General features: G+C 37.9%; 1 protein-coding gene across 2 annotated transcripts in view; it reads right to left on the reverse strand.

Annotated features, from left to right (window-relative positions):
* Nucleotides 1-23514, reverse strand: part of PDE4D (phosphodiesterase 4D) — a 351064-nt gene that overhangs the window by 109843 nt on the left and 217707 nt on the right. For both annotated transcript variants that reach the window (XM_065655406.1, XM_065655407.1), the window contains exon 2: nt 7668-7859. In XM_065655406.1, coding sequence (XP_065511478.1) covers nt 7668-7859 — 192 coding nt within the window. The remainder of the gene's footprint in view (nt 1-7667; nt 7860-23514) is intronic.

Raw genomic sequence — 23514 nt, forward strand, 5'->3', positions numbered from 1 at the left:
CTCTACTCTGCCCTGGTGAGACCGCATCTGGAATATTGTGTCCATCTCTGGGCCCCTCAGTTCAAGAAGGACAGGGAACTGCTGGAGAGAGTCCAGCACAGGGCCACAAAGATGATGAAGGGAGTGGAGCATCTCCCTCACAAGGAAAGGCTGAGTGAGCTGGGTTTCTTTAGCTTGGAGAAGAGGAGACTGAGGGGTGACCGCATTAATGTTTATAAATATGTAAAGGGTGAGTGTCACAAGGATAGAGCCAGGCTCTTGTCAGTGACAACCAATGATAAGACAAGGGGCAATGGGTGCAAGCTGCAACATAGGAGGTTCCACTTAAATACGAGAAGAAACTTCTTCACGGTGAGGGTGACAGAACACTGGAACAGGCTGCCCAGGGAGGTTGTGGAGTCTCCTTCTCTGGAGACATTCAAAACCCGCCTGGACACCTTCCTGTGTAACCTCATCTGGGTGTTCCTGCTCCGGCAAGGGGATTGGACTAGATGATCTTTCAAGGTCCCTTCCAATCTCTAACATTCTGTGATTCTGTGTGAATGGTGGATGACTCTGAGCAACTGTCCTGCATTAATTCTGACAGAGAATTGTTCAGCCCTAAAGATAAACAGAACGTGGACTTCCGAGACTGTTTCACTGGCATAGGTGACACAGTGGTCTGGCTGGGAGTCACTGAGGCAATGCAAGGGAAAAGAAGCTACAGCAGTGCAGCAGTTTGGTTTATGTGTTAAAGGAGGGGCTGGTGTAAGTCAGAGGCTGTAAGACTTCGAACCAGAAAAGAGCTGAACTAAATCAGAAGAGTCCAGGACAATTCAGAAGTGCTATTGCGGGACTGCTCATACAACAGAAATCATAATTTAGCTCTAAGCAAGGCTGTCAAACTAACAAGCATCAGTGACTAAAGGATAGGTTTGTTTTCTGCTAGAGGTAGCGAAAATTAATGAGTGGGTGTGCACACATCGCTGGAAGCAATCAAGTTAGTGCAGCTTAATGAGTTACTATTAATCAGTTTTGATTGCATTAGCTAACACACATAAACTCTTAGCTTGTTGCAAATAAAAATAAACCTTGAACTGCTTTTAAGCAGGAGATATTTGCTTACTTGCTTGTCCCTACCCCTTACGCTTAAGTGCTGAGGAATGATATGATTGTGTTACTTCTGAAGAACAAGAATACATGAGTTTCCCTGTGAATCTCCTGCTGATACAGGCTGAAAGATTTCCTTTCAAAGAAATGAGGGCAGAGCTGCTGAGAACAGCACCTGCTTAAGGTGAGTGAGCTTGAGTGAGCTTGCTCTCAGCCTGAGTGAGCTTGCTCTCAGCCAGCCACAGGAAGATTGTCTCAGCTTCAAGGTTTAGAAAAAAGGGTCTCTTAACCTAATTCAGAGGCCCCTAAATGTACATATCTAAGAAGAAACAAGAAGACTTGAACAAAACCAAGGCAAACCCATCAGAATTTCAGATTGTCCATTTTCAAGGAACAAACTCTACAGCTAACACAACATTAGCACCATGGCAAGCATACAGAGTGTTCTTTGTGCCCTGAGGGGTGAAATAAGAACTAATGTTCTTCTGGGTTGTGTAATAAATTCAGACTGTGCATGTAGGTGACGACTGAGCTAGAAAACCAGTCTAAGAGACATCCCCCAAAACATTCGAGTCCTTCTTCACAAAGGTCTCTTTCTCCGCACTGCTCCCATCCTTCAGTACCTCATGCACACATGGGCACACACAAAACACACCCATGCTCTCTCCCCTCCACTGCAGCAAGCATAGAAGTGAGTGGTGATGTGATTCAGCTGAAATCCCAGCTAAGAATTGTGTTTGGTACCATGTTTTTAATAACACCACACCTTTGACTGTGGGGGTTTAGGAATTCAGTCTGCTTTGTTTAACACAGGAGCAGTAACTTGCCGTTTTGTTTCAAACACCCATTATTGCCAGTGAAGGGGAAAAAAAGCCTGATATGTTAAAAGTGTTTGAAGGAGAAGTGATGTGATTAACAACTAAGACTTTTATTTGGAAAATTATTAGGTTTTAGAATTCAGATATAAAACCAATAATGATTCTGTGTTATCTGAACATAAGATAAAATCAATTTGCATTTCACCAAAAAAAAATCCCAATTCAATAACCATATAAATGCCTATTAGAATAACTTAGAATCATCTGAATTAAAAACCAGATCGAATTAATCCTTCTCAATGCGAAAATATTCTCTTTTTGTTTACAGAGTAACTTATTTCCTGATCAACAAATGAAGTCAGCGCAAACTTATTATTTAAATCTAAGCAAACCAGATATCACTGAGCTCTTTGTTTTAGATTCCATTTGTAAAATGTTCCAAGCAACTAGAAAGGACACAGTAGTCTTTTTTCAAAATGTTTGTTTTTATAACTCAAAAAATATTTTAAATTACTTACTGATTATTTAGCTTAATTTAAGCTGCAACCTGGAGATTTATTCAAATTAAAGGTCTTAGGAACAAAAAAGTGAAGCCAATGACACAAAATATTGGCCTGTTTTTGATAAAGTCATGTAAGTACATTTCTTTCCATGGACAAATAAATATTTCAAGCACTTCATTACATTTTTTCATTAAAAATTGTTTCTAGGAGGAAATACACATAGAAAATGTATCTTAAAATATATTTTTTTAAGTAGGCTGGACTTTGAAGTTTAGCTATCTCTTTTTGGCTCTTCCATATAGTAATATCACAGATTCTGATACAAGAATCTGATGAATTGTGAGAAATTTCAATAGCAGTTTATCTGGAAAGAAAGACAATTATTTCTAATTTGTTAACCTGAGGTGCAATTACTCTGCTTAGTAACTGCATGTCTTTTGTGCTGTCCTAGAGTCTTGGTCAGAACCTTTCAGGGAAAAGCATTTTTTCTTTTTCTCCCTAACTTCAGATGCATAGTTTTATGAATAAATCCAGGCCTTTCTGGCTCAGAAATAGAGCAATAAGCTGTATCACTGGTAATTTGGCTTCTTGCTCTGTATGAGAAAATTTATCTTCATTTCATTATTTTACTGGTATATTAAAGGCTCAGGTGAACTGTATTAACTGTCCAGGTTTGCCATCTTTGTCTCCCATTACTTTAAAGTACATTCTCTTTGTAAATCTGATTCAGATTGAATACAGTGCAGTTTTTTAAAAGCTGAGCAGACTGTCGAGAACTGGAAAATGTGTGTGAATTTACCTCGAAAATTCTTTTCTCTGGCAGTTATTCCACATGTCAGTTAAAGGGATATTTCAGTTTGTTTGCAGCTTCATGGCAAGACCAGACCTGCCAGTCACTGATAAATAAGGGAACTCCCTGCCTTGGAATTTCCCTTTATTTAAGGTAATTTTTGCAGCCAGAACAATTATCTTATTCTTTATTCTTTGCAAAATTACATTTATTTAGGGAAAAAATACACCCCCTCACCCCAACTGTTTCTCCAGCTGTTGAAGAAGAGCATAATTCATCCTGATAAAACAATCCAAATCTCTGTCAGTATCCATGTTTATCAGACTACAGAGGTTCTCTTTGTTCTGAAGTAGTTCACATTTGGGTTTTATTATTCCAAGAGGTGGTGGGGTTTTTTTGTGTGTGGGGGGGGTTTTCTTTGTGTTTTTGTTGTTGTTTTGTTTGTGTTTTTGTTTCGTTGTTGTTATTTGGTTTTTGTTTGTTGGTTTGTTTTGTTTTGTTGTTGTCGTTTTGTTTTGTTTTGTTTTTTCAGTAAATGTGGAGCCAAGGTTTACAGATACATTCAAATACAGTCTACAAAGTAGCATGTCGTGTAGGAGAAGGCAGGATAATACTGTAATTCTAGGGAAAAAAATCCTGGAGTAAATTGCATCCTCTTGACATTTGTTTTACCAGGGATAGCAGCAGAGGGATGCTACTACCTATGGAAGGTATTGGCAGAATAGCAGTAGGCTGGCCGGTTTGGGGAATGGCTGTACTGGTGACCATTTGCACATTTAGCAGATCAGCAAGCTAATGACCCTGCAGGTCCCTATGGTCAGTGCTCCTTGGCTGGGTTCTGGTGCTTAAGAGATGGAAGCAAGCTTTAATAGAAATCTGAACATTTCCTGTAATTATACTAATTAGAGCTTATACTGATATTTGTCCTGATTGAGGAAACAGTGCTGAGACTCTCTAAAGAAGCCCATAAAACTCCCCACCCAGTCTCCTTTTTTTACTGAGTGATATTCAGTCGGCCAAGTCCTGAAAAGACCAGGATGTTGCCTCTGAGCTGTGTTCTGTGGAAACACAAAAATGGTAGACTTAAGGAGCGCTTATTGTCACATATCTTTAGCCCTAGATATAATACTTTCAGAAGACACAGTGGAACTCGGACAGTCTTCTGTACCGAGAGTGCCTTGGTCCTCTGATCTGTTCTGCTACACTCTGGTCTGCTTCTTCAGTCTCACAGGGGGACTGCACATGCTTTTCTCCCTTTAGAGTGGTAGTTAAAACATGGGCTCTGCCCTAGGTGGTGGACTGCATATTGGCTTCTTTCTTGGTGTCCATGAGAGTGCTAATGATTTCATTGAAGAACCCATTTTTTAACATGGTTAGGACCTCTTTTTGCTAAAATGCAGATTCTCTACAAATTCTGTCTCATGCTTTGTTAATCAGAGCAGTGACCCCTTAGCAAGAAAGACACAAAAATGTTTACTGCTGCTGCCTCTTTCTGCATTTGCAAGCTCTGAGCAGCAGCAGCAGTTCCAACAGGTGAGTATTAAGTAATCGGGCCACTTCTGCAAGACACCCATGTTCAAAGCTCTCTGCTTCACTGATGTCTTCAAACATAAGCCTGACAATTCTCTCAGTACAACACTGATGATTTTACTCATCTTTCAGCGAGCTTGTTTCCTTTTTTCTCTATGTTGCAACAGTGCTGCTGGGGACTTTGATTGTGGTGTTGTTTTCTGTTCTTTATTCTCCTCCCCTTTGAACTTGTTTTCCTGTCTCTCATCACAGATTCTGCCCTGTAGGGCCTCATATTGTCTCGCTTATCCTTACTGGCTTGCCCATTCACTTCTCTTTCTCTTGCATATCCTCATCTCTCTGCTGGAATTCCCATAGCCAGGCTTTACAATGCATCTGTCTTCTTCTGCCTTGGACCTTACATCTTTCTGTCTAAACCACCTGCCTCTCCAGTTCACAACCTTGAATGGCTTTTTCTTACCTCCTCGTATCATCTCATGTTCTGCCTTTGTTCTTCACTAGGACCATGCTATTTCTTCCAAGAGAAAATTGAAAAGAACATGTTACTGACTCGCACTCCTTTTTATTTTTATTTTCTTTCTCACCAGGCAGCTGCTTTTTCTGCCTCTTTCAGTGCCTTAACTGCACCCAGATTTGTTCCACTAACCTTCTCTCATCTGAGCAAACTTGCACTCATCCCATCTTTTGTTCTTTTCCTCAGCTAAACTGGCTCCTAAGTTTTAAATATACTTTAGTCTCTCTGGTTTTTAAAAAACATTCCACTTCCCCCTTCTCTGCCTATGTTTCTGTCCCTTTCCATCTCAGCTCACTGAATGAAACTCTCTTTGCTTGCTCTGTGAGGTTTACTACTCGGGGCACAGGGACCCACATTGTAACTTCTCCCGGGGACAGTATCTGACTGTACCAGTCTCTCAATTATCATCTTATGCTTCAACTTTGAAGTTCTTCGTGGCACGCCCCATTGTTTCATCTTGGGCTTGCAAAGACTTGAGCATGACCATATTCCCTTCCTCAGATGGAGCTCAGAGCTGCTGCAGCAGTGCAAATAATAAATAATGACAGAACGATGAATTCAGTACCTTAGCACTGCCATCCACTGGGTGTCTTTGATCATGACATCCCATATTTGAGTAAAATCTTGTTTCTGTTTTATCTGTTGATACTGAAGTGGAATGTATTATTGTAAGCCTACTATTTGAGAGTAATGGAAATGGCAGAAATCTTCATGTTATACCCCGTCCAAATAAAAGATGAATGCCTTTTGCTTTCTATTTTACTTTACAAGATAAAATCTTGAGGTTGGTAGCTCAACTACTGAAGAATCAAGGGATACTAAGTTAAACTGTTATGAACAATTAACTAATCTACATTACTTGAATGATGTATATGTTATGTAATGTATTTTGCTTGTGCTTAAGAAACACGCAGTTTTTCAAATTAATCATGTAGATAGACGCAAAAGTGAAATAAGATTATTTGGGAGTAATCTAAAATTTGTGTGATATTTCCCCTGACAACTCTTCCAGCCTCCACCTCATTTAAGAATGTCCTGAACCAGAGTGGTTTCTCTATTTTAATAATCTTCAGTGAGTTTCCCTTCCACGAGCACATCCAGTTTCTCCTTGAAACCATATATAAAGAGATTTGTGGTATCCTTTCCCTTTCCCTTTCCCTTTCCCTTTCCCTTTCCCTTTCTCTTTCCCTTTCCTCTTCCCTCTCCCACTCCCTCTCCCACTCCCTCTCCCCTCTCTCTTTCCTTCTTTCCTTTCTTCTTTTCTCCTCACTATCTTATCTTTGTAAACTTTCCCCTCTTTCATTCCTTGGCTTTCTTTTACTTCATTTCTGTGATATAATTAAGCTTATTATAATTAGGCTTACTGATATATTATTAATATTCCATGGTTAAAACAACTTTCCTTTTACATTTCCTAATGTGCTTCCACTCTAAACAGTGGCAGCAATATTTACCTTAGTACAACAGTTCCTCTGTGACAGGAGACTGTGAAAATCTATCCAGATGTGAGATAAAATAAATTTTATATGCAGATGCATTTTAAGTAAATTTTGAAAGGAAGAATAAATAAAAATATCCAAAAGAAAAAAGTGTGCTCAGTGTCTCAGTAATTCAATTGTTTATCCAATTTACTGCCATGTACTGAAATATTACCCAGAATTCTAGGAAATGCAGAAGTGGATTACAAGTTCAAGGATGGAGCACTAATTGAATTCTTAATTGAAATGACTCATCTAAGCAACACAGTGACCTGGGTTGCCCCTCTGAATGTAAAAGTCTTCCCAAATGGTATCCTGGCTCAGGTGCCACATTAAAAGCTATTGTCACTATTGTCCATCTAAAAGAAAGGTTATCTGCTAGAGGAAAATTTGCTAGAAGGGGTCACTATTTGCAGGTGAAATGCATTTTTCCTTATGGCAAGACAAGATGGATTGGTCACAAAATTGGGCAAAAGCTTACTAACTAAGCCTTTTATTTAAAAGGGTATTTGGAATAATTTTTGCCTCTCTTGAATTTATTAATTTCTGCCAGGTGGAAACCTTTCTCTAAAAACCTAAAAGTACCTGGTGCAAATAGATAGTATATTTTTCTTAAGAACATTAAGAAGCAGAAATTGAGTTTGTATTCCTTCTCTTGAAAAGAACTTAATAGCCAGAAAATCAGAGCTCTCCTTAGTGTTTTGATACACCAGTGCTGACTGTCTTTACTACCCTGTCAAAACTAACAAAGCACATAAAGACATTAAATACACCCTCATTCTTACTTTCAGAAAGTGCAGAAACATATGCAAGCTTCATTAAAGAAATAAACAATTATACATGACTTCTGTAGCACAAGTGATTACAAAATAAATTTCTGGTTGCTGGAAAAATCTTAAGACAGAGGACAAAACATAGGCTAAAAGTATTTTATAATGTACTTACATATCACTAGCAATGGAGGAGTTCCTGGACATGGACTTTGGAGAAAGATCATAGTCACTGTCTGACCGGTAAAGGAAAGACTCTCTACGTTGACTGTGGACAAAATTTGCCTGAAGAATTAGCCCTGATCCAGGGCTCGTCATGGGGTCCAAGGGACTTCGTCCCGATGATGTACCATTGTCTACATCGAAACTGCAAAAAGAAAAGAGAAAAATATTTATGCCATTGACATAAGAATTTTGAAATTAATAAACACCTGGCAACTTTATCACTAGGTAATTACTTCTTGATAATAATGGGGAAGTAAAGACCGCTACTAAGTGAAAAATGAAGGCACACTGCTGATAACCAAAAAGAACAATCCTGAAGGGAAAGAAATTTGGTAGAGGAAAAAAACTACCACTATTAGGAATACAGGAAGCCTTATGCTTCTCTGCATGCAGAGTATCCATGATCTCCACACCTGAGAAAACATGATGTTTCATTGTGTTCTTCCTCAGGCCCCATCTCTCCTGAGCTAGACTCTCATTATCTGGTCTCTCACTGTTGAGGCAGTTGAGGCCTCTTTCATTATCAAGTACTCAACCCTAATATTTCATTACTACCCAAATATTTCAATAACATATTTTGTCTTATTCCAATAAACAAACTGCTGGGGTAGGATTATGGTGTATGTGTGTACTTGGGCATGTTTGCATGCATCAGTTTCTATTTTACAAACAGATTCAAGAAACGAGCTCTTTGCTCACTGCCAAACAGCATGACCTCTACAGCTATTCGTGTCTTTGAACTACACAGTTTAGATCCAGCACTTCCAGCTATTTGGTACTAAGAGTGGTAAACAGGCTTATAATTCCTAGGGAACACTGCCATCATGAGAGGCTGAAGGGTGAGAGGAGAGAAAGAAAGAGGAGAGAGAAAATGCTCTTTCATGTAGTCTGTGACGTTTCCCCAAACAGCTTTGAAAAACAGTGCAAAGGCCTTGAACGGGACTCTGCCATCAATTAGAAACTAGCACAGGGTGGGCAGTGCTGGGAGGATGTGCTCATGGCAACACGTGTTGCTTAGCAGCCCAACAGCTGCATTTGGTTCCATAGGGAACCTTTTCAGAGCATGTGGCTCTGTTTTAGACTCAATGGGTTGTGGTATGCAATCTGAGAGGTTACGAATGTTTGGATTAGCAAGATTATATCTCCATCTGATGGGATGGAGCACATTTTTTCCAGCCAGGAGTGGAAGATGACTTTTGTTTCCCTAATTGGTTACCTCTCTAAAACCAAAGATCAATTTTAGTTTTACAGCAGGGTACGAAAGATGCACATGAGATGTTGGTTTATAGCTACTTGGGCTCATTTTCCTCACTAATGGGAACTTAAATAGTAGTGCTACAGCATTTATGAATGAGGGATGAACAGAGGATCTTTCACATGACTTGTCCAATATGAGTGTTAACATCATAATATGTATTTGTAATTAAGCCATCTAAAGTACTAATTTTGAAAAAAAAAATGTTCAAGTGAAGGACACCCACTGGTTTTCAATAATATCTAATGACAGCGGAAGAGAAAGCATACAGTGCATGTCAGCTGCTGATTAGCCTTCAGCCTGGCACAGGTGTCACAGCAGGTACATATTACTCTCCTTTAGCTTGTTTCTTTCTGTTATCTGCCATTGACCTGAGGTTGCAGGGAGGATGCTGCTTTAATGTTTTAGTGAAGTGACAGCATTCCCATGGCCTTTTTGTCTTCGTTAAATGAACTAATCAAATAAACATACACTGCATATTTTGGCAGAGATGCACATCGTCTGGCAGCGAATGTACCTTGGTTTCCTGTTTTATTTCATTGTTTCGCTGTTACTTTGCAAATATTCCTGGAACTTCAAGACTTCTGCTGCTTTCAGACTATATTATTTATTTTGTATACACCTTTCACTGTTTGAATGTAAAAAGCATTGGTTTTGGTTTTGTTTTAAATATTCAGAAAATGTTATTAAACTTCAAGAGAGCTTAGCAATTCAATCCTCTCTTCACCATAGTTTTCAGAAAAATTCACTGCCAGTAAATCCTAACACATATACTTGTTCCCGTATTTGATTACTTTTGACTATGCCTGAATAGTTTTTCTGTATCCTCAAATTTCCTAGTACTACACAACATTATTAATCTCAAGATAACAAAGCTTAATCCCTAAAACATCAAATGAGAGTTCTGCCGCTAGCCTGCTGGATGGTTTTGGACAATGCAAAGCTCCTCATTGTACTTCATCTTCCCTGTTCATTGCATCTTTGAGATCATTGTTAAAAGTGCTCACAAAAAATACTGAAAAACATATTCAAAAGGGCAAGATAGCATGAATACTACAGTGAAATATCCTTGGCAGCTTATAGTGACATAAGTGAATAACCATATTGCCATTACTACTAGCATGACTACTATTATTCACTAGCAATCAACATCTTTTGAGTTTGAAGTCTTGAGTATTACAGGGACACAAAATACTTACATTGCCAATGAAGGGTTTGGAACATCCGTGAGCTCACTCTATCCAAATTCCTAATGCTTTTATTTCATTGCCTAAATGTTTTTTTTTCTTTAAAAAGCTGCAAGAACAAACAGACTCTTAAACAACACACAGGCTGAATGTTCTGTTTTTCTATTGAGAGCAGCAGGGCAGACCTTTCATCAAATTTTGGATAAAATGGAAGAGGATTGTTTACTCCTGTGCTCAATAAGACTAACTTCTGCAATGGCAGTATTGTTTAAAATATATATAAGCTTGTCCGAAACCTCTAAAGTAAAAGTTAAAAGTGGGAGAGAAATAAATGAAGGTACAGGTAAGTCTCTCTCACAGCAGGAAAATTTTCATTAACTAGTGACTATTAAATGAATTTCTTTAACAGTGAACTCACCTATTCAACCAATTAAAAAGTATTTTATTGGACTGAAGGAACATATTGTTTTGTTTGCAGTTTTGTTTTATTTTCTTCACCCACCTTTTGTGGACATGATATGAATATTTTATTACCAGTCTTATTCCTCTCAGTCAGAAACGAAGGCAGTCTTCTATGAATGATTTCACTGTCGCAATTACAAAATAGTGATTGTTTAATATTTAAAAGTCTATTACATAAAATTACAGTTTCATCTGCTGGGTTTGCACACCAGAAACTACAAGTATATGCAAGACTTGAACATGGCTGTTGTGACAGGAATTTTATCTTGTGATACTGTGTTGTGTCCACTAGATGGGTGTCAAAAGTAATGAATGGGCTCCAAATATTTCAGCTAGGATTTGGCTCACACTGCTCAACGAAAAAGTCTTTTATGTAAATATGCATCAAGAAAAAAAATGTTCGGTTCTACAGCCAAAGGGGAATGTGCATACAGCACTGGTTTGCCAGAAACATATGTTTATTTTGAAAAGTTTCTAAAATGCTACAATAGTTATGTGTCTTGTTTAGCTCTTACTTACTGTGACATTTGCTAACACTTTCTGATACAAAAGGTTGTAGAAATTTAAGTGAAAAATGTGTTATTACGCTGAAAATCAAATAAATTGTTCCTTTGGCTGAAACACAAATCTTATTTGCAAGAAATAGCACTGAAGATCACACTGTGTTGAACAGAGAATCAGAATGGGGAACTGAAGAGTTTCAGACAAGTTTGTCTTGTTCTTGCTGCATACATCAATAAAATTTAAAAGTTTATGATACCTAAACAGGATAGACTCTTTAATTTGCCTGGACAGAAATTGCAGAAGTCAGTTATGCTTGGTTCATACTTATCTTTCCACTCCTGTTAAGTTTTAAGCCACAGCAAGAATATGCTGTGAATTGAAAAGTGCACGTTAGTGACAAACCCAAAGTTATTCTCTTTCTAGTGTGTTCCTCAGCCTCCTTACACTTTTGTTGGAGGATGGTCTTTGGAAAAGAAAGAGCATGGAAGTTGTTATGGAAGGCACAGGAACTGTTTTGTTATCATTTCACAGGCAGAAAGTGGCCATTTAAAGACAGAATTTTCCACTGTTGTTCTGCAGCCAGCTTTGGGCACTTTGCACAACACATGCAAACTGAAGCCACTTTTATTGACATGAGCATTTGGCACAGCACACATCACAGAATTTTCTAAGTTCAAAGAACTTTGCTGCAACTGCTGAGATGCCAAAGCTATGAAAAGCCAGTGCTAATTCAGCAACTTTTGTGTCTGTGTTTTGACAAAATGTTTTATGATATTAGTGGATACTGTTTATCCTTAGAGCCTGCCTTATTCAGTGTTCAGTGATGGCAAACACGACATGAGATGAAAGTTCAGCCTTTTTTCCTTTTTTGGCTATTCATTGTGTTTGCATGTCTTGCCCACTGTCTATCATCCAGGCACTGTACTGAGATAGGGATAAAGGTGGTGAACTCTCTTGAGCAACTTTTACACATTCATGGCTGATCTTCCCTGTGGTCCTTATAGGAAAAGAAATACTAACATCACAAGCAGCCTTTAGGAAGATTATTAATTATTTGCTTCAGGCAATAGTAGGAATCTGTGGCAAGGACAGGAGAGTTTCTGGATCCTGGATCTCAGCAGCACTGCTTCACTGCTAATGACTGCACAGCTTCCTTACGCAGTGAAAGAAACTCTTTGTGGACTTCCTTTTGAGTCCTTAAATGACACTTTCCTAGTCTCTGAAAGGTTGCTAAAAGAAAAAAGGGGAAGAACTGTGTAGGAAATGTAGCTTTTAGTTACATAAGGAGTAATGACATCGTAACGAATATGCACAAGAGCTTGAAATTAAGGTTGCATAGACAATCTCAATGTTGGTCTTCCTTATTACTGAGACTTTAGCAATTTAAACCTGTAGTCCTTTGTCTGGGATTTTTGTTTCATTTTGTTTTTGCTAGAGAAGTCATCAATAGTAGAAGAGGGAAGGAAATACATTCCATCCCAAAATGAAGGATTTACTGGATTTTTTAAGAATACAAACTGCACTCATTATATTGCCCTTTGAAGTCTCCCTGCACCTTCAGCTTATCTTATCTTGGAAGCTATGGAGAGGGAGAGAGGTCGCAGACAAATGGGTTGACCTTCTAGGGACACCTTATGTTCTAAGGCCATCTTTAAACATTACAGAGGGACAAGGAATTTCTGGAGGAGCAAATTTTGTCCCCCATTAAAGGAGTCCATTGTTCTAGTGTCAAGCAATCTCTCCAGCCATCTGTCTGCACTATGAACTACCTATGCATCTTAGCGTCCTTACTTCTCAGAAATCCCTTCCTGTATTTTCACCTGGAAGCATAACTCCACCATCACACTGAATGGGTGCATTTGGCATAGCAGCTGTAATTCACTGAAATTATCATGGAACTGGTTTGTCACAACTTCCTTTGGACAGGCTCTTATTTAGAGCAAAAGCAAGGTAATAAAACTTTATTCACCTCTCCAAGGAAAACTTAAGCTATTTATCACTTGTGCCCTGGGACAGGAACCCACCCTTGGAGGCAGCCTGTAGCTACTGGAGAAAGGGGAGGATTGGATGGCCCCTTCAAATGCAAAATCCAAAGTTGTTACTTGAATTGCTTGGGATGAAAAAAAGCAGTCAGCCACCTCGGTCGGTGGGACCCACCATGGATGTGGAGGGTGGTAGAGAAAGGCCACAGTGTGCCCATCCTTAGAATTGTTTGGTACAAAACCCAGGGTAAGGGAAGGTTCATTCCCTGTCAGATGGGATGCAACTCATATCAAAGCAGGACAATTTAAAAGTTTTGTCTCAGATGTGATGGATTTATTCTGTATTAGTTATGGTTATTTTAGTAGGATGGACCATTTTGGTTACTGTGGAAATCACACCCATTGTGACCCAATTCTTCAAAAAATGTACAGACTCCTGAGATACTATGTCATTAGAAAATATTTTGTGTGAGGTGGACAATGATTCTGTTATATTAATTTTACAGCTCTCAGTCAGAGATGGGAGTACAAAGAATAAATGAAGAGAGAGACTAAAACCACTTCCTCTGTAACAGACATTACCTGCTAGTAGGAACTGAATTTTCATTACATTCTAGGTAAACTCTGTTTTACTTCATACACTAAATATATTCACTGAATTTACTGAATTCAGCTGTAAATCTGTCCAAAGACTTGCTAATACACCAAATAATTATCATAATTTATTTGTGAAATTCTGATTTCAGACACACTTTACATTTATTAAGTAGACTGGACAAGTACTTTTGTTATGTCTTTATGACTTTTCTTGGGCCTTTATGTTGCTTATTAATAAATGAAGCATTAAACTGAGTCAATAGCAAACCTTGGCTGTCCTATTTTTAGCCAGATATAGTTATCTCCAGAGTTTAATAAAGATGAAACTTTAGAATTTTCTGTATCAGAATGAAGCAAATGGTCAGTAATCACCCCTGCCATAGGCTTCCACTGGATTTTAGATGTTGAATAGGTTAACTTGCAGCATCAGAAAAAAATCCGTAAACATAAACCAGTGGATTTACATAATTTAATAGCAGGCCTAAAAATATGTCTTTTATTAATTCTCTGCTCAAGACCTTTCAAAGTATTTCCTTTCTAGCAGTGTCTACCCAGTGATGCAGGAGAGACCACATCTGGTTTTCTCCTTCTCCTTTCCTTTTTGTCTCTTCCACATGTCTAGTAAAAACTAAAGGCCTCAGGAAAATGAAGGCAAAAGAAGATAAATATTTATACTGGCATTTTAAAATGAATATCATATCAACTGTCTACATTTGAAGAAAAAAAATGTTTAGATGTGACCTGGTATTTTTACTTCCTCTATAGCAAAGTTAAAAAAAATGCCTTGCATTGCTTAAAAAAATGATCAGTGAATTTTAAGCAAATTATATTAGAAGGAACACACAATCTAAATCTGAATTTTTTTCTACTGGAGAATTCAAGGCAACTATCTCCTTGTGGCTTTGGGTTTCCAGTTAAGTGATTCAGCAAGCAAGCCCTATGATCTACTCCATTTTTAGAAGTGGTGTGGTTAGATTTCCCAGTATCAAAACTGCAAGCAAAAGAAGAAAATGTGACATTTAATGACATTTTCTTTTAGCAGCAGAACTTAGCTTTTGCTCTTGGCATAACTGTTTTTTATAAACATCTAGAGAGTAACAAAGCTTAAGACTAACATTAAAAGCTCGGATAACATGTGGATAGAAAATGTATAGAACAAAAAAATGCGCTGAAGCGAAAAGGTTTTTAAGAACTAATCTACTCAAATACATTAGCAAAGTAATTCCAACTATCTGTTTAAGCTTCCATCTCATGATTTTCTATCAAGTGTCTTAGAAAATGTAGCCAATCTCTCTAAACAAACCATTTAGTGTTTTGTTATGAAGTTTCCAAGGAAGGAATTTCCTCTGACAACTATTCCATATCTTTGGGTGTTTAGCTTAGAAAATTCTCCTTATACTTAATTCAAGGTGTACTTTTCATAATGTCACCTCATTATTCTTAATTATACCTCAGTGGTATACGCATTTGGCACACAAGCTTTCATTAAAGCTATTGAATCAATTTGCTCATTGCAGTCAGCTATACTGGGATTCTTCTTGTGATCCTTTTTATTATTTCCTTGGAAAGAGCATTCACCCTCACCTGGTAATTTTTATTCTCTGAACTTGGCTCTTGGAAGTGATTATCTTCCTGCTAAAGTGATGTTCAGATAAGAATGCCAGATTCTAGATTCTGTTACATGGATTTGATGTTTCGATATTTCTTTGAAGCTGAAATAGTTGTCTTATTGTAGCATAATATAAATGCAAACAAAAATGCAAGAGAAACAAAATGGATTTCCAAGAAATGTGGTTTTCTGTCCAGACTTCTACTAGGTTTAAGTCACTTTGTAAGGCTCTTCTGATATAGTAATCCTATTGGGACCAGTATCTCCATTTTCAGATAAGAAAAAAAGGCCATCAAGATATTAGCTGTTTTCCACAAGGCTTCTGTTAAAATATGTGGAAGATTGAGGTCTGAATGAGGAAATCTGCAGAAAATATTGAAGAATCAGAACTATTTTGGGTAATCTGAAGTAAAGAGGGCTGAGAAATAGAGCCACTCAATCTAGACATGATTAATAGTACACAGCAAATCCAGGTGTGTTCCCAAGCAGCCCACCAGCCATTTTTCCCCAGCCCCTGCCAGCTGCCCCAGCTGTGGGTGCCTGTCAGCACCACTGCATTTCTAGGACTGCAGTCTCAGTAGGGCTGGTGGTTCTCCACTTTAATATTGTTGTTATTTAATTACAGTCTGTTTGTCACCGTTCACTTGAATAATTTTACCTGGACAAGCTGGAGAGTTAGGCAGAAAGGAACCTAGCAAATTTCAGCAAAGGCAAGTGTAGCGTCCTGCGCTGGGGAGGAATAAGCCCAGACACCAATGCAGGTTAGGCATTGAGCTGCTGGAAAGCAGCATTGTGAGATGAACCTGGGAGTCCTGGTCAACAACAGGTTGACCATGGGCCAACAATGCGTCCCTCTGGCCAAGAAGGCCAATGGTATTCTGAGGTGCATTAGGAAGAATGTGACCAACATGTCAAGGGAGGTTGTCCTCCACCTCTACTCTGCCCTGGTGAGGCCACGTCTGGAGTACTGCATCAATTTCTGGGCTCCCCAGTTTAAGAAAGACAAAGAACTATTGGAGGGAGTCCAGCGGTGGGCTACAAAGATGATGTGAGGCCTGGAGCATCTTTCTTGTAAGGAAAGGCTGAGAGAGCTGGGTCTGTTCGGCCTGGAGAAGAGAAGGCTGAGAGAGGATCCCATTTATGCTTACAAATACCTCAAGGGCAGATGTCAAGAGGATGAGACCAGACTCTTTTCAGTGGTGCCCAACGATAGGATGAGGGGCAATGGGCACAAACTGAAACACAGCAGGTTCCATTTGAATATGAGGAGAAACTTCTGTACTTCGGGGGTGCCAGAGCACTGGAATAGGCTGCTCAGAGAGGTTGTGGAGTCTCCTTCTCTGGAGACTTTCAAAACCTGCATGGATGTGATCCTGTGTGATCTGCTCCAGGTGAATCTGCTTTAGCAAGAGGAATGGATTAGATGATCTCCAGAGGTCCCTTACAACTCCAATCATTCTGTGATTCCATAATGTGGTTTGCACTTATTTTCCATAAGGTACCTTTTCTTTTTGCTCTAAATATTAAAGTACCTTCAAACTTGTTTTAAAAAAATCACTTTACCTAATTCCTTCAAGAAATTCTAGAACAACACTGTTTTTCTTTCCCAAATGAGTTTTAATCCAACTATCCCCACTTGTTTTTTCTGCAGCATTTGGACATTGGCATACAAAACCAATTTGCACTGAGTGAGACTACATAGCATGTATTTACTGTAAATCACATTGTTATTATTAATTTTCTCTTATTTTAAATATATTGGAATCAAATCTCAAAGCATTTAAAACATTTTTCTAGCAATTTATAAAAATATGCAAACCATCCATCAAGCATACTGACTAATCCCAATTAAAATGTAGTCCCACTAAGATATTAGTGAAACACCACTCTTTCAGGAAAAACTAAAATATAAAAATGAATATAAGGTCATGGTTGAGAAGCAGACTGCTGCCAGAGAAGGAAAATCTAGTACACTTAAAGAGCTCAGCCACCTCTTTCTGTGAATTCAGTCAGATGTCATTATCAGAAGTGGCCAAATTGCTTATATATGCCTTCTGAATTAGTGGTGTGATAAAGCACATATGTGGGAAAAGATGTAATTCCTCAGACCTGAATTTTAAAATCAAAATCCTACAGTACTGATCAAAGCACACAAAATCCAGAAGATAGGTATAAATGTTCCCCAGGGAACACTAGTCTGCATGGGGAACCTTCCTGGCAAACACATACTTCTGAAGAATCATAATATGACGATAAAGCCACAATGATGATGAACACTTGGCACGGTCACAGAAGATATGGTTACATGTACCCTGTGCTTAGTGGCAGAGATCTTTGTTAAAGAGTGACCCAGCCAGAAGCTGACAGGAAGAAGTAGTCGTGGTTACTCCTGGCTACACTTCCACCCCCAAGAATGTGGTACAGAAGGAGGTCTAAAAAGCAAGGACGTGCAATCATCATGACACGAAGAGGTTGCATGCTTCAACATCACCCAGCTCATAATTATTAAGTCTTTTTGCACGACTGAGGTTAAGTCAACCTATCTTCAAAAAGTATGTCCTCCAAAAAATGGATGATGCTCTGAATATACGAACCATTCTATGGCAAGTCGCTAAAAAACCCGAAGTCCTAGACATCTCATTTTGGATATTCAAGTTAAGGAATATTTTCACTTTAATTTCCATGTTTTATTTCTCTGTATTTTAAGTCAGGATTATTATATTTCCTCATATCACGTAGGCCATATGAAAATTTATTTAATCATTGCTGGGAAGCAGTAAGGTACCACAGTGATGAATATCATAGAAAAGTCAATGAAAGCACTACAACAGCTTTTCCAATAGGTCTGAACAGCAAGCTGTCAATAAAAGACCTGGCCATATCATAAAGAGCTAGAAAATAGTAGAATGCCGAATATCTCGTGAATTGAGTTGCATTCATACTGTGCAGTCAGTGAAATAAAAGCAGTATAGAATTGTACAGAAAAATGTTAAAACTACCAGAAACATTGCAGAGTTTGGTCAAATCATAACAATTGAACTACAGAGTTTCTTAGGATAAAAAAAATAAAATGCTATCTCTTTAGAAATTGAAAAAAACCCCAAACAAAACAACAAAATACATCAAACACATAAGGGCATATTTTGAATTGTCATTTCCTGTATTCAGGACAAATTGTATATGATTTATTTTACTTTGTGAAAAAAAAAGTTTGGCAACTTGATTCCAGAAGTCTATTTTTTCTGATACTGATGTCATTACTAAAATTGGGACAGGACATGCCATAATTGCTGGCGCCAATGAGGTGATTATATCACTCTGGAAATGTTACAAAATGTGCAATTCAAGAGACCATGAAGGGGGAATGCCAACCTCTAGCACCAGTCCCTACAGCTGAAAAAATGTCACTGTATAATCGTTGCTTTTGGAACAAGCTTTGTCTCCAACTATTTTCTCCAACATCTGATTATTTCATTCTGTGAACTGTTCCCCGGAGAATGCACAATTTTGCCAAATAAAAAGTACTTTTCAAGCAGTTTTTTCCAGCAAAACTCAACCTACATGTCCAAAGCTCTGCTAAGCTGATCACACATGTAGTTGCGTGGTTATGTTCCCAGCTCACCTGGCACCATTGTAGATGCACTATCCATCACCATGTCTAGCCTAGGATTGTGGAGCAAAACTCAAGGTCAAAGTGCTTCCTCTCAAACAGAAACCTTAATCAGATGGGGGGCCCCCCATTCAGCCACAGCCAAGCTATTTTACTATATAAGCTATCAGGAAATCCTTTGTTTCATTTTTTTCTTTTGCAGGAATGAAGTAGTATAAGAGGATGCAAAAACCTGCTCTTTCACTGGACGAGTCATCCTGAGTCGATCATTTTATCCCCTTCTGCTTTTCTATTTCCCTACCTGCAAAACAGGTATTTTGTAAAGTGCTAAGAGCTGTGGTCATTAAAAAACCAACCAATCAACCAACCAACCAAAAAAAAAAAACCCAAAAAATAAAATTAGTAAGAGCTAAAAGTAGTATTACTGGGAATAATAGTAAAAGCAGTAGAAATATCAAAACCACTGCTTTTTAAGAATATGTCAAAAGTAGACCTGGGTGGGAAAAAGAGAAATTTAGAAATTTTACTGGTTTTAATAATGGGAAATGTGAAGGAATAGGAAGAATAGAAGAAAGAAAGAGTTGCTTATTTACTTATTTTGGTATCTTTACTTTTCAAGACCTTCTCATCATTAAAAATGGAATGGAAGGAGACATTACATCTGTTTTTTCTGTAACATTTGGAAGCAAATTAAGTGAATAATTACAACAAAAGCAAAACAAGGAAAAAAAAAAAAGAGGAAAAAACTTCACCAAAAATTTATTCTAAGATGAAACTTTTATGATAAAATTTTAGAAAAGTAAAAAGAAAACATTTTTCACTTCAAGCGAGAATTTGGTTAGATTTTTTTTTAACGTGGCTTTTGTTTTCTGTCCTCTCTATACTGTACTATAAGACACAACAAATCACTGTAAATTCTCCTTTCAGGCAGAATGGGATTTCTTTTTCCCCCCAAAAGAACAAAAATTAAAAAAGGACTACAGAATCTCTTTTAAAAAAGTCAGTTAAAGAGTAATTATTACAGCAGGTGGCACACTACTGAGGCCTAAGGAGAAAAATCTGACAGTGGCCAAATACATGCTTGGCATACCTACGCTACAGCCCTATAAGGACAGCACATGTGTGAGCGTCTCCTCCTGGGAATCTGGTAGTTGTGCTTTAAGAGAGCCTCAACAGTATATATTTTCCTGTACTGTTCTTTTTTTACCCCCTCCACCCATGACTCTTTGTCAATAGATGAGGACCTGCTCATCTAGTAGAAAGACATGCTATTAAAAAGCATAGCCAGCTAAGCAGGCACACGTACTACTTAGTCTTCGAAATTTTTCTTTAACTGTTAAAAGTTAAGTCAATAAAGACAGGAACATGTTCATATCTGACCTCTCTAATGTGTGAATGAAGAAGTGTGAATGAATAATGATACAGTTTTTGCTAATAAACTTAAGTGTCAACATACGAGTGCAACCTAGAAACATGGTAAGCATAAATTTGCAGGTTTTTTATGTGTTCATATGACGTCAGAGGTTTCTACAAGGATGCTTGAGACATGAAATGTTTGATTAAAACAAAACAATCCTCAAGGAGTATTTAAAGTAGAGAAGGAGAGGAAATCTCTGTTTATATGTCAAATATTAAAGTCCATGCAATTTTCTGACATCTGAGAAAGCGAAATAACCAATAACAGGAATATCTCTATATTTTTTGACCTCCTGAACTATTACATTACACAGCAATGTTTGCAATTGTCTCTATGTTCCATTCTTCATGGAAAGCTGGATTTGATTTATTTTCCAAGCAGCTGCAATAAAGAATATTGCACAAGAGCTGATTCTGCAAAGCTGAATTTCAGGAAACGGGGCCTTTTCTTTTGCTTCAATGAAAGCAATGTCTGAGGCTAATTTAATGTTAAAAGAACCACAAGGTAACTCTGAAACTAGACACTGGTCCTAAGCCACACAAAGATAGTACAGCAGTGTCGAAGAGGCTCAGAAGGCTGCTCTCAAAATCATTGTTTACAAGGATTGTTAAGACAAAATCCATAGATGATAAAGAATATTCACACACTTGCAGAGGAAGAGCAGCAGGCAAAGGTGGAATGGACCGGACATGTGTGTGGAAAAGATGGAAGAAATACAATAAAGGATCCTTATCCTGGAAAATCACCTTTTTTAGCACATAAATATCTCTAGCAAAAAAAATTCTATTTACCAATACTCTTCATGAAAGATTGAAGAAAAGGAATGTACTCATGAGCAAAAGTATAATAAATTCCAAAACCTACTAGCCCTTAGATTTTTGTTCTCCAGTTAAAAAAACTGCAGTGGATTTTTAATTAATATTGTCATTTTTTTGTGATTATATTTCAATAGTCTCTTCCAAGGAGTTTTGAAAGTAACTGGAAAGCTATTGGAAAGTAACTTTTTATTAATTTTTCATTCTGGATTTCTAATTTCCAATAAATATTTAAATTAAAATAAAATCTTTATTTTGAACCCCAAATATTCAAAGCCCAAATATTACCATGATCAGTATCTGATACAGAAAAATTGGAGAAGGCAGAGAGAGCAGCTGGTCTATCTTAATGATGAAAGAGTTACAGTGTTTTGTTTTCAATCACAAGGAATTATACTGGACTTCTATTTCTAGTACCAGCAATCAGTAAGAAAATAGCTACTGGTGAGGAAATCAATCCGTTTTAGGTGATTAAGCAAAAAGTTCTGAAGAGTTACTAGAAACTAAAAAATGCATGCTTCCCATCTAAAACCATGTAATGATACTGATAGCATAAATAAAAAGTTATATTTCACTGTTGAAATAAATAATTATGAGAAATTTGCACATGGACAATATCAGGAACAAAGTCATAGGGTCATCTTAGTGACACAGGAAAGGATGCATTTCTGAGGTGGAAAAGCTGTCTGGACAGGCTTAAAAAATGTGATGGCTTTACAAAATGTCGTTTCCTAGTTACTCATCTCCAGTCTTTTCCAAGAATGGAAATTCCAAGAAGAAAAACACATTGCTTCACAGCTGTGGACACCCTGCTTGCCAAAAATGCAAATGTAATTGCTATCTGTTAATCAAGGATAAATGATGACACTGCTGATAATTATGAGTAACGACTTCATGGATACTTAGACCTCTAGAGCTGAAAGTCAGATTAATTTGGAAGGGCTATCTGTGCATGTGCAAATAACAGTAAGCACATCACTTATAAACTGGCTAGTACCAAGAGGAATGTAGTCATAAGAGATAAAATCCTTTTAATAGGTAATTGTGGCATTTGCATTACCACAAATGCTAAGACTTTACGAAGGCTGCCACCACCACTGGTACCAGAGGGTCAAAGAATGCTTCCTAACATTTTCCAACTCATATCTCTGACCCTTAAAGAATGGAAAACATATGTCAGCAATTAAGTCACTATTCATAGTGTTACCAAGCATAAAAACAGTGCCTGTGCCAATACAGGCTGAGTCACTTTATATGTTTTCTCAAATGTCCTGAACCCTGCATGGCATCAAACCTAAATGCTCATTTCAGTTATACTGAAACTGAGGCAAGCATGGGCCTTTCCTTAATAAGATGGAATTTAAAGCAGATGGCGCTGAGGTAACTATCGTGGGATAAGAGGGGCATCAAAACAAAGAACAAGTCAGACATTAGTCTGGTCAGTGCTTCCAGGAGGATAAATCACAAAATAAGCTTCTGCAGACTAGGCTGGAAAGGGCACAGCTTCAATATCACTGAGCCAGCCAGCATCACTTTCAGTCTCATTAAATGAAGGACATCTGAACTGTTTGCTGAGAACCGACACAGAATAGGCTCAACTTTAAAAAAAGGAATTAATTATGCAATCGTAATGTCTACCACTGATTGTCAGCAAGGTTTGGACCAGAGGTCCCACTGGCTTTGATCCGTGTGTTCTCTTACCGTGCCTTCCAAACATATTCTAATTTTTAAAAGAACCCTTATGCTGTGTATGTTTCCACTTTAATGTTGTAGTTTTTTTCCTCTGTGTCTATTACTCCTTGATTCTTGTCAGATTTCCTCTATATGTGGGTACTAACGAAAGACTGAGGGAGCAGGGATTTCATGTGGTAACACATAATAGTGGTAACAGCCTGGTAAAAAGCTTTATTGTCCTTGTGTTCTAAATCACTGATTTCATTCTCTTGTGAAACTTGTGGGTACCTTTTGAACTGTTAGCAACTTAATGCAGACAAAAGTATCAAATCAGGACTTAAACATAATAAAGGGAGGGGAGAAGGTAACAATATAGTCAGCTCTTTAGACACTGTTTTCCAGATCTAATAAAGTAGCTATTGAAATGGGCACAGAACAAAGAGCTGTAATATTGAAACAATGTGTTTTGGGATACTTACAGTGCAGGTTTTGGTGTACCATGAGCTGCTGAGGAGGGAAATATTAAATTTCAAATGATAAAAGCCTGTTTGCTAAAGCACAAGAAAAAACCTGAAACTTAGGAAAGGTTTTGTAAAAGCGGATCTACAGTACTGAATGGCTTGTGGACAAAACAGCCAAAATGCTCACTATGCAAGCTGTAAACGAAAGAGCAGCCAGAGTGACC

The sequence above is a fragment of the Caloenas nicobarica genome, chromosome Z (assembly GCF_036013445.1).
Source record: "Caloenas nicobarica isolate bCalNic1 chromosome Z, bCalNic1.hap1, whole genome shotgun sequence".
Taxonomy (NCBI): Eukaryota; Metazoa; Chordata; class Aves; order Columbiformes; family Columbidae; genus Caloenas; species Caloenas nicobarica.